This window comes from Sphaerodactylus townsendi, linkage group LG11 (genome assembly GCF_021028975.2).
Source record: "Sphaerodactylus townsendi isolate TG3544 linkage group LG11, MPM_Stown_v2.3, whole genome shotgun sequence".
Taxonomy (NCBI): Eukaryota; Metazoa; Chordata; class Lepidosauria; order Squamata; family Sphaerodactylidae; genus Sphaerodactylus; species Sphaerodactylus townsendi.
Genome location: NC_059435.1, coordinates 31,338,856 through 31,351,225, shown reverse-complemented (window position 1 = coordinate 31,351,225; position 12,370 = coordinate 31,338,856). Strand labels below are relative to the sequence as shown.

At 38.5% G+C, this 12,370-nt stretch overlaps 1 protein-coding gene across 1 annotated transcript in view; it reads right to left on the bottom strand.

The window, feature by feature from the left end:
* Positions 1–1,654: 1,654 nt before the first annotated feature.
* The window catches only part of DYNC1LI1 (dynein cytoplasmic 1 light intermediate chain 1), a 32,870-nt gene continuing 22,154 nt past the window's right edge, over positions 1,655–12,370 (bottom strand). The window contains exons 5-13 of the mRNA XM_048510815.1: positions 10,002–10,171; positions 8,949–9,042; positions 7,794–7,929; positions 7,361–7,472; positions 5,076–5,135; positions 4,916–4,960; positions 4,332–4,452; positions 3,660–3,824; positions 1,655–2,263 (exon numbers count right to left, since the gene is read on the bottom strand). Of these exons, the coding sequence (XP_048366772.1) occupies positions 2,151–2,263; positions 3,660–3,824; positions 4,332–4,452; positions 4,916–4,960; positions 5,076–5,135; positions 7,361–7,472; positions 7,794–7,929; positions 8,949–9,042; positions 10,002–10,171 (1,016 nt within the window). The 3' untranslated portion in view covers positions 1,655–2,150. The remainder of the gene's footprint in view (positions 2,264–3,659; positions 3,825–4,331; positions 4,453–4,915; positions 4,961–5,075; positions 5,136–7,360; positions 7,473–7,793; positions 7,930–8,948; positions 9,043–10,001; positions 10,172–12,370) is intronic.

Sequence of the window (12,370 nt, the reverse complement as noted above, 5' to 3'; positions counted from 1 at the left end):
ATATATACTACTTACCATATTTGTGGTATAAACTCATGCACACCTTAAATGCACATCAAAATGATCACTGTGTTGACCAATTAGTAATCTGTTCAAAGGTACAATTTGTGTTATGCATTTGATTAGAAACGTCTTTATTGGATCAGTCTTCCCTGAAATTGCTCCTGGTCAGGTGATGCGTTTGTTCATGAACATTTAAAAAACATTATTTCAGTTTTCTTCTCTATCACATTGTTATAAAATCCCCTACAGTCTCCCCAAAAGTAACATTTGAGTGTTCTGTTGAAATTTAACATGGAGAATTTAACATTGACCAATTATGTCTAAAAAACTATCTGAAATGTAAAGCCAAAAGAAAAAGTCTAAAGCACACCATGAGTTTTTCAAGCACTATGTCAGTCTGAAAGCACAGAAATTCTGAACTACAGAGAAGTCTAACCTGTATTGAAAAAGTTTAATGCAACATTTCAAGTACATTATAGCACCACTTTGCCCTGACCTCAATCGCCCAGTCTAGCCTGATCTTGGAAGCTAAGCAGGATTGACCCTGGTTGAGACTAGCAAGGAAGTTCAGAGTAGCTATGCAGATGTGAGCAATGGCAAACCACCTCTGTTCATCTTTTTCCTTGAATACCCTATGTGGTAGCTATCTGTTAGCTGCAACTTGATGGCACTTTCTATTGCATAGCATCAGTTTGCTTACTTGCCAGGATCTAAAAATCCATGTCCCACTTGCCAAGCTGCTTTTAAAACAAACACAAGTTTCAAAAATAAAGACACATGCATGGTAACATGCCAGTTGTTCAAAGAGAATAAAACCATTTTCATGTGTTATACAAAAGACTTGTGGAGATACCCCCGCACACACACTGATGTACATTCTGCTGTGGTAAAGAATAAAACCTCAAAACCGTGATTTGTAAAACCCAGTCAAAAGTACTTGTCCAAGAAAAGCAACAATATCTTCCTGCTTAAAACTGTTCATTATAAAAGGCATGAGATATTGCGTAAGACACTGCACTAAATATAAGCAGGATTTAGCCTAAATGAATGTACAGTTTTTCACACATATGTCTACAAGAAATTGTTAATACTGTTTTAGGAATGGTAAGTTTGCTGAACTGGCCCAAAAGAAACTTATTTAAAAAGTGTGAGTGAAACCAATGCTATCTTGGTCAGAGGCAAAACGTTATATATACTTTTAGGAAATGCGCTGAAAATCTATTTTGAACTATATACTGTGAATACATAATTTATGAAGAGATTACAGGTGCTGTATCTACACAAGAAACAGTAGAAGATGAATAAAGCTGGTCTATGTATAAAGAAATCTCTTAAGACTGTGGACTTTGAGGACAATATTTGCTTCTTCCTTCATGTAACCACACTCAAGAAAAGCATTTAATCCTCTGGAGTTTCCTCCACAAATTTCACTTTCAGAAATCCCTCCCTTTCTAATTTCTCAAACAGGTTTTTCATGTCCCAAATTTATTCAATTTAAGTTCAAGCATTAAAAAAAGTTCCAAGGCCCAACTGGGGGACCTTCAAGTGTGTAATAAACTGTTCTGGTGATTTGGTCCAAATAGTGAGATGCAGCTTAAATCTTAAATTAGTTCAGGATAGTTTGTAGTCATATTCCAAAGGAGGTCTTCAGTTTTATTTTCAGTTAGTTTATTGATGGTGCACAAAAGAACAACAATTGATTGATTGCTTTCCAACAAAACTAGCAAATCCTCCCCCTTGAGGTTAATTTGTAAAATGGCATCAAACTAAAAAGGTTGGGAGATTGATATAAATTAAGTGCCCGCCTGTGTTGCATATCAACTTTCCAACTCTTCAAGCAGCTTTTGCTTCACAAATGATTCAGTGGACATTTTTCAATCTTACAGAATTACAGTGACTTTTAAACAAAATCCAGGCATTAGATATTCCAGTATGCCACATTATACTGTGAACAGCAGTCTTACATTTAGGATATTATTTTCCATTTGTACAGTTCCCTTTTACAGAGTGGGGCAAAACAAAAGACATCAACTGCTTGTCCTTCTCTGAAAGTGTTTCAGTTCCCTAGTCCCAGTCACTGAAGGAAGAGGCAGAGGCAAGTTTAAATTATCCCAAAAAAACCGAACACATGGCTATATTTGGTGTCTTCAAGATGCTTCACCTTCTGTAGGGGATGCAGGTGATTTTGGAGAGGCCAGATCTGGTTTTCGTGACATTCTGTCCAGTTCAGCTTGAACATCTGTTAAGACTGGCTTCTGGCCTATATAAAAAGAACATGAAGGAAAAGTAGAAGTTTTGGTATGACCGGTGCATTTTCAAATGAATTACGTCACATTAAAAAATACAGTTTGTTTAAACCACAAACAAGCAACCACAAATTGAATGCTTGAGAACACCCTCTGTAGGAGGGAGAGGGGCAAATCCACCCGTGGGAGCGATGGTTCGCCACGCCAGCAAATTTGCCCTCCCCAGGGCACTTACCCCAGTGGAGGGGTGATTTCACTGATGTGTGGCCACTGCGGCCTGCCTTGGCGCTGGAACACTGCCTCAGATGCAGCACCAGTGCCCCAACCACCACTGTTGTGGAGGTGGGCTAGGGGCGTGGCTGGTGGAGGAGACAACATTAGTCAGCGTCCCACCAGCCTTTCACTGGGTTACACTGGTGGACCTCTGACTTACGCCACCAAAAAAGGTGGCGTAAGTCTATGCAGCCCAATGGAGGCTTTGTGGCTGCAGAGAGGCTCTTCCACTTTACCAGGCTCCCCACGATGCTGGGAAGCCTCTTTGGGGTTGGCTGCCCAGCATGGCTGTGGCGCCACAGTCAAGTGCAAAGCCCCCTGGATGGGGCTGTAAAGTTCACTATTAAGTACAAGCTTCTTGCTCATGTTCTCAGTATGACACAACATAAAAAAGCCAGATACAAAACAGCAATTTGTGAAAGATATTTGAGGTGGGATTAACAGTACAGTCAGACAGTCAATCTTTATTATGGTCACAGACCAGCAATTAACAATGCAATCCTAAGGATTCTCTCCTGGGAGTAAGCCCTATTGAACAGTCCCAAGTAGAATTTGAGAAGATTGGCATGGGATTGTTCTGAAAAAGACAAACCACCCTGCTGCTCACACTTCTGGTTGCCAGTTAACATAAAAATACACAGAGGCTATTCTCATGTTTAAAAACAGCATGCAACATTTCTGAATATAACACTATAGCAACATAATCTTATAAATACACACCATTCTAAAGTTAAATATATACACATAGATAGCTTCTTCATCTTCAGAGGCATAGCAATTCTCTTGCAGGACAGAGAACACACATGGAAGGCTCACTTGCTTGAATGCAGACCAACAGCAAAGTCATTCTATCTGAAACCCTTACTCTTTTCCCTATATTACTTTTTCAAAGCAAGCGATTCCCCATGCGCATTCCCAGGCCGCTCTTTCTTGAATGCTGGACTCTTTGTCTTAACAATGAGGAGATCAGAACAACAAAAACTACGATAACTAAATAGTAACTAAACTTTAATGAACCATTTTTGCTACCTGGAATTTAATACTGTAAGGTAACCTGCTCAAAACCAAACCAAAGCTAATCATAAATTATCCCTGTTTTTATCAGTTGAGCACAATATCAATGAAAAGTGCTCTTACCTGACTTTTTTGCTGATGGTGGCAAGTTGCTGCCACCACCACCTCCAGTACCCCCTACTCCTCCAGGACTACCAACACCACCTCCAGGTCCTCCTGGGGAGCCAGTTTTCTTACTCAGCAAACTGTTGAAGAAGTTTGCCAGCACTCCTTCGCTTGTAGCTCCAGCTAAAAAGCAGCAAACAAATGTGTTTTTCCAAATGAATTAATAACATGCATTCATTCAATAAAAAATTTAAAAGGCCAATTATATCGAAGTGATTTTTCTCTTACTAGTGAAATTTACATGGCAAGAATACTACGATATATACTATAAAAGCTAAATCCAGTGCTTTAGAACCAGAATGGATCCCTCACCAATAGATTATGTATTGATTGTTAATTAATGGATCAAATGGTTTCTCCCCATAGACAAAGGACATTCTCATAAATGACAATCTCTGTATTTCATCTTATTCACAAGGACATTTCTTAACTGGGGAAGAAATTCTGTTTCATTCGCTCAAAATTATGGCAGCTCTTATCAGACTAAAACATGAACAATTGCTTCTCTAAGTCTGAAATGTGGACAGCAAGTTATATGCCAGACACAAAGAACAGAATATTGTGAAGTATGAGCAGTAAGAACTATATTTACTGCTTAAGATCAAACTCCATGTTCCCATAACATTTTACCTTTCATACTAGGATCAATTTTTTTGGATCCAGCAGGGATGGGGGTAACACTTGCGACATTGGAAGATACTGATCTGTTTGGTGTCCTTGGGGACCCTCCAGGAACTCTTGGTGAAGTATCCTGTTTGGAATTTGAAAATATTGAAGCTAAATACATTTCCTCTCCATCAGAAAAAAAGTCATACTTTAAAGTTACACGGTTTAGTAAAAAGTATTTAAGTTAATAGATCTGTTTTTAAAGTAGATGTTACTAGAGAGAATCATAAACAGAGGAGTGATTCTCAAACTTCTAAAGTCGATCCCTCTTCTAAATGTTCTGTTTTTAAGACCTACTTGTCAATTAGTTCTACACTGCTTTCTCACATAGGCTGGAACAATCTCACATCCGTTAACAAGAAACAAGTTAGGGTTCATTTTAGTATTTGTAAACATACAGCTTCATTGAAATTGTTATCTGTTGATCATAGCCATTTCACACATCACAAAAAATCAAACCCAGATCAAACCCTGAATCCGCCCAAAACCAACCAGTCTATTAACACTGAACAAAATATAGTGCTTAAGTCTTAATATTTACTACTAACCACTGGTCTTCCAGCTGCAGTAGGTGGTTGTTTTGCCAACAAAGACTGCAAAACAAAATAAAATATACACACTGAGAGTTCTCGTACAAAGTTGACAATGCATCCCAAAAATCTAGTCTAATTTGAGAGAGTTTTAATGAAACACAGAATTGACCATTACCTGCTGCTTCATAAGAAATACTTGGTCATCTTCTGCTACTATTTCTTTCTCATGTACAAACTGTAGTAAGACAAACAAAAGCACTTTTAAAAAGTGTCCAACAATATTTTTTTAAAAATCCTTCAGTTTTTCCCAAAACAAATAGATGACAATCAAAACATTACACTGATGCTGCCCAGGTTGGTACTCCAGGATGGCAAGTGGCCAACACCACACCTTCATGTCCATTTTCTGGAGGAATCTGGCAGGGCACCATTGAAAACTATACTAGGCATAAACTTATATATTTATATTATGTATTGTTTCATTTAAATGTGTATGCTAACTGCTGTCAATTAGGTTTTGACTTATCCTAATGATTAGCTTACACTATCCCAAATGAAAACTCAAGACTATCATGAGACTTCCCCAGTCTGAAAGAGGCATGTAAATTGGGGGGTCATACTTCTAACTCTGTTATAGCACTCAGACCAGGAAACATGAGAAGTACATCTTCTTGTGAAGTGTCAAAGCAGCAATCTTGTGGTAACAAATTCCCTTGAATTAAGTATCTATGTATTCCTTGAATTAAATATCTAGAGATTTGTGCCAGAACTGATACTCAGAGGCGAAGCTCCAAGGGGACAGCGGTGTGTATGTGTGTGTGCGTGTGACGCACTAGGTGTGTGCCCCTGTGGGGAGTGACGAGGGCGTTCCGGGGTGGGACAGGGGCGAAGGACGCACCAGTGCACCAGGCGCTTTCCCCCCTTGCTACGCCTCTGCTGAGACTCCTTTACTGTATATTGTTTACTATATAGGTAAGTCCATATATGATAGGCCCATCCGATCCACTGTCACTATGGAACTGTGTGCTAAGTAATAGCTTCTTGAAACAATACAAAATGCATCTAGCAATAGGAGCTGTTCCTGATACAGCAGTGATTATTCTCTGCAAGGAACTGATGCAATGATCAGTGAACTCCCAGCGCTATGTTGGCAACAAGGTTGTTGCTTCTTACATAAAAAACCCTTACTTGTTTGGATCAACAAAAGATGCAAAATGTGTGACACTCATGCTTTATTACAGGCATACTGTCTACAATAGCTTGTATGTCTGATAAGAAGCAGCTGTATCTTTTCAAAATAATTTTTACAGTTAACCACTGATGAAGACATCTTTGTCGAAACAAGTTGGGTGTTTTATATTCAGATTGCTACTATGAAAGTTTCATATTATGATTATTTTGCTATATCTATGCATTAAAAGGCATTTATGTCCTTTGTTTATGATGTATCAGTTATATAGTTCAATGTGTCAACTCGCAGCCCACTTATGGTGACCCTGTAGAGTTTTTAACACCAGAGATGAATAGAGGTGGTTTGCCATTGCCTGCCTCTACGTAGCAAACATGGACTTCCTTGGAAGTCTTCCATTCAGATATTGAACCCTTTTCAACATAAAGAATTCACTAAATCTTCCTGGGTCTTCTTTACTTTGAATGCTCCGCTGGGTCCTCGTGCCTGCCTCCCCAGCCCTTCTGATTCTCTGGGCGCATTTTAAAACCTTATTGAAGTGCTACTTCGGTCAAAACTATTATTATCTATACCAAGAAACATAGCACTTTGATTTTAAAAATTACATTGCTCCAGACGGCTGTTATTGAAACTTCCCTTTTTGTAAAGTTGTACCCAGGGAAGAAAATGGCAGGTGCCAGTAAGTCTCGATATCAGGCATCTGGAGCAATATAAATGCTATTTTTTTATCAAAGTGCTATCCTATGTGTCCTAATATAGATATTAATGGTTTCAATGAAGGCATCACTTCAATAAGATTTTATCAGGATACTTTACAGTGCCGGCACATGCTACCCTGATGTCTGCCGGAGCATGCATGACTGCACTTAGTTCTTTTTATTGAACAGAGAATAACCAAGGCCAACCCTGATCAGCTTCTGAGACCTGGTGAGATCAGACTAGCATTTTACTACATGCCACATCTCACTCCTACAGATTTTCACAGACTACTCCATCTCTGCCCAACACCTCATTTATACATGAGTATTCAAAAAAATTATACAAAAGTCCTAATAAACATCACTGATGCAGTCTCATTAAGTTCACTGGAACTTTCTTCCAAATATATTTAATGATGGCCTCTCAAAACCCTCTACAGCTTCAGCAGCACAAGTAGAGGATGTTTTGTTGTAGGTTCACGGAATTTCCTATGCTTGCAAACAAGGCAGTATGTTAGAATTGTATGTTACTATAAGAAATTTATTCTAAAAGAACAGTAAAAGGTAAGTTACCTTTCTAACAGGTGGCTTTGTTATGATATCTTCAAAACTGTCTCCTGATTTTAAAGTCTGAAAGTTCTCATGTAATATTCCTATCTTCTTTTCATTGTCCCATCCTGCAGGGCTGAAGGCAAATGAACATAGTCATTCATCCTCATTCATCTTCAGTTTCTCCTTGTTCAAGATATGGTTCATTTTCTACCCAGTCTCATCTTGCACAAAAACACCTCCACTGTTTATTCCTTTTAATTTTTAATTAGGTCATCAACCCATCAATGTAAAATTCCTAAAAGCCACAATGCGAGTTAGGTGCAGTGAAGTGCACACAGTGTGTTTTAATTGTAAACATGGTCACACTCCTGGAAACTCTTAAGGCAAAAGAAAACAAATGGAAGAAATGTGTACACATTTATAATGCAAACATTTATAAAGAAGGCTAACTTACATAAATACTGCATCTTTTTCCACAACAATAGCAGATGTGTTGAAAGGAAATCCATATAATTTCTGGACAATATATTTATACACTAAATCAATATTCTTACTTTCCTTTACTGAAGTGTAAATAAGTGCTGCACCATCTGGATTATTTGTCAAAGAAAACACAAAATGTTTATTCACTTAGCACTAGCAAGTCTGAACTCAATAATGGTTTCTAACATTTTTGTAACATGCACCTCCCCCCAAAATGGTGAAATTACTAGTGTCTTAGTTATGATTGTACCCATTTTACCCTTGCTTTATCAAACAAGGAATTCTTAAAATTCTTTCCCAAAAGGTAAACATTAAACAGGGAGCAACAGAACTCAAATCTTGATCTAAACTTTGTCATGGGAAGGTAAATTCGTTGAAATGTCTCAAACAGCAGAGCAGTTTCCTTTTATAAGCAACAATTTCTGATAAAAGAAATATGGTTCACACATTACAGATTTAGTACATAAATATCATTGCTATGCACCTACAGTGAAACAGAAAGTTCAGTCTATATGGGATATTAGTTTTACCAGGTGTGAAACATCAGCACTCAAAACTTCTAAAAAGTGGATGTGGTCTCAGTTCCCAATGGTATGCACCCATGACTTATCCATCGATCTCATATAGCCCATCTTGAATTCCTTGGAATACCACTAATACAATACTCTTAATGACTGAATAACCTTATATGTACTTTGTCAAAAATAATTCTAAACATAACATTTACAGTGAAAATGTACACTACAAATCCCTTCTTACTTGTGTTTCTCAAACAGCAGATCTTTGTGCCACACAGCAAGGCATTATTTTGAAACAGCAGGTAATTTCAAAGGCAGCTTGTGATAAGGCACAGAAACCTGCAGTTCCACAAAAACAAAAGTCTTACCTGACTGGGCGCACCCAACCACTTGTGCACACTTGGCTTAATACTTTATATCCCAGTGCATAAGCAGGCATCTTTTATTTATCTCTTTTATTACTTTGAAGCTGTTATTTTTGTTTGGCCTCACATCATCAGCCAGGCAAATGAGGACTAGATAAAAGCTACCTGGCCAGTCATAAGAATATAGTGATATCTGAATTCAAGCCAAATGTTAAATGCACATTTACATTTTTTAAAGGATACACTGTAAACAAAACCGTCGGATATGAGACTGAATGAAGTCAAAGTGCTCATCTCTGTAATCGTGTTCTTTTTCCAGAAGACTAATAGCATCACACTGCAAATAGAGAGAGACATTTTGATCAATACTGTACATGCACGGCCTATCAGCATAGCAATTCTAGAAACTCTAACTCTCTATAAACAGTAGGTATTGTTTTATATTTAATAACCTTGTTCTCTCATTTAACAGCAACGCTGCTGTAATAACTTACCTTCCTCCAGCAAGCACTGATTGCCTTCAATCAGAAACCAGTCTATGGCCTGTAAAAAGTTATCATTGGCATCTTTTAAAGGAACACTGCTTCTAGGTTTAGTAATTCTAGTCCAACTAAGTTTTTGGATCAATCTAAAAATACAGTCCCAAACCCAAATTTAGGGGGCTGAATTAAGTGGAAAATACATAGTATTGTATCACTGCATCCTATAAACAGATATCAACAAGAAACATCTAGATATATCTAGGAGGCGCTTTTTCTCTTCCATGAAATGTATTTATAATAGCCAGGATTCAAAGAACTGTTTTGGGCATGTCTAAGAACATGGATGGATCCTGCGGCATTTGGCTTTTTCCCCTTTGGATAACATGACCTACATACACACTGAGTTGGACTACCATGAGTTTCAAATGTGACTTGCCATGTGATATAGGAGGCTGGTATTTGACAAAGTCAAAGTACAGAGTCTCCATGAATAGATAGAATTAGTAATATGGTGTCCGGGCACGGCCATGTCCCCAGGCCTCTTTGGATTCTGACCAGCATTAAGATTTCACAGTGAAACATATTAAAACCAAAAAATATAAACATAAAACAGATTTAAGTGTTGGGTACAAGGTAGAAGATATTACGTTTAACCTGTAATAGGCTCAAATGCAAATCCTTTTTACCGGGAAAATTTATCTCCAGTAAATGGAGAAGACAGCAAAATATAGAGAATTATCAATAAACACAATTTTGTCATTTAGCTCCATTAATCTCATTCGTTACAAACATACAAAAATAATCTGCAACATACCTTTGTACAAACTACTACTACAGGAATGCCTAAGTTACATGTTAGCGTATCAGCACCCAGTGGCAAAATGACGCTGTCGTCTTTGTCTTCTTGTAGTGAAGTATTTCTCCTCTGCGGAGATGCTGGGAAGTCTTCTCCTGGTTCTGTGTATTCTTGAAAATCTCTTATGACTGTGTATGCAGGGGAAGGGGGGAATGAAGAAAAATTGGATCATCATGCTCCTTTATATATGCCACTTTATTCTTTAATTACTTTGTATTAATATCAATTTATTATGCAGCTTTGCTAGTTTATTATCAACTGATTTTTCTTAAAGGACAAAACATTTAGTATGAAACGAGAAGTTCACAAGTGTAGACAGCATGATATGGATCATTCAACAAATAAAAATTTCAAAAGACAAGGTTGGATACAGCCAGCTTCTTCTTTTTTTAAACTCAAAACAATTCTCTTCCCTAGTACAGTTTCCATTCCACATCCAAGTCCCATGATTCTCATCGTAGCCAGAGGATTTCTTCTTTCTTTTTTCAATACAAAATAGCTGTTTCGTCAAAAACAACAGGAATAATTTGAGAGGAAAAAAACAATTTACGTTATGTAGATCCTGGGACAGAAACTCTGCATGTAACAACGTTCCTGCATCACATGTTGGGAGGATGATGTGGTAACATACCACGTTTCCCCGAAAATAAGACAGTGTCTTATATTAATTTTTGCTCCCAAAGTTGTGCTATGTCTTATTTTCAGGGGATGTCTTATTTTTCCGCTCCACAGCTACATGCTCTGGTGTTCTGTTCGACGGGCATGCTTCCAAACAAAAACTTTGCTACGTCTTACTTTGGGGGGATGCTTTATATTTAGCACTTCAGCAAAACCTCTACTACGTCTTATTCTCTGGGGATGTCTTATTTTCGGGGAAACAGGGTAGTAGAGGACTGAGGTGGTAGAATGGACTGCACTATTTCAGACTACAAGTGGGGGATTCTGGCTTTAAATGTTCATTTAACAGGAAAAAACAACACAAATAGAAGGCGAGCTCAACAAGGAAAGAGGTTTCATCTCACTTGGCTTGCTTGCTGTTCTGATTTTTTTTTAATTTGGAAGATTTTAAAGGTAGGGAGCTTTCTGAAACAGGAACGTCCACATGGCTTTCTGAAGTGGCACAGTCCACTCTGCCACCTTAGTTCCTTGCCACCTCCTCGTTCTGCATGCATGCACGCACGCACGCACGCACGCACGCACGCACGCACGCACGCACGCACGCACGCACAAGTTCTGCACTACACCATACTGCCGAACATGACAAAACAACCTGGTTAATTAAAAAAGATATGCAAAATACATAGATCTCCAATTAAACAATTAGAAGTTCTCTAATGGAAAGGACTACAGTCACCAAATTTGCATTCTTTCACTTAAATTAGACCATGGAGAATTTTCTGAAAGTGACTGCCTAATTTATGTGCCCAATTTTCTATGAAGGCTTACCATTAAAATTTTAGCCAATTTCTGATTTAGTTCCAGTATGTCCAAACTTGGAATAAATACCACATTTTGAGCAGGTCTAAACATTTTCAGGAATCAAAAAAGCTAACATATTACATGACAAGAATTCTGAACAAGCAGATCTCTACTTAAAACATTAATATACCCACTTTTCCTCCCAGCCACCGAGGACCAAAGGGAAGGGGAGTGAGGGATAATATAAAGACAAACATCAAGACTGCTTTGCCCAGGCTGCCCCCAAAACAGCTCTGTTCTGAAGCCTTGAGGAAAAACCAGGAAGACTAAAGCCCTCCAGATCTTTTCTGGGAGGCTATAAAGACATGGAGCAAGTACTGAAAAAGCCTGAGCACTGACTGTTCCAGAAAGTACCCTAGATAAGGAGGCGGCCAGTGACAGTGGACCTGGCTGGGAAGAATGAAGCTACCATGAGGGAAAATGCAGTGAGAGGCAGTCCTTCAACTATATGGGCCTCAAGTTAAGAAGGACTTTAAAAGTGAACAAAATCTTGAACTGCGCCCAGAGGCTAGTGAACAGCCAATTAAAGGATCTCGGAAAAAGAGGTCCCTTAGTGACATGGTTCTGCTGGCCCCTGATAAAAATATAGACAGTCACATTTTGTTCCAGCTGCAGCTTTGGGATCACTTTCAAGGATAGCTCCATGCAGAATGGATAACATTAATCTAGCCTTCAGGTTCATGAAGCACTGATCAGCATGGTCAAATCAGGCATTACAAACAGGGTGCCAGCTTTTTAACTAGAAGAAGAAAAAGAAGGGCCATTGAGCCCAAATCCACTTATGATGACCCCAATCACAGGTTGTTCAAGGCAAGAGGTGAGCAGAGGTGGTTTGCCATTGCTTTCCT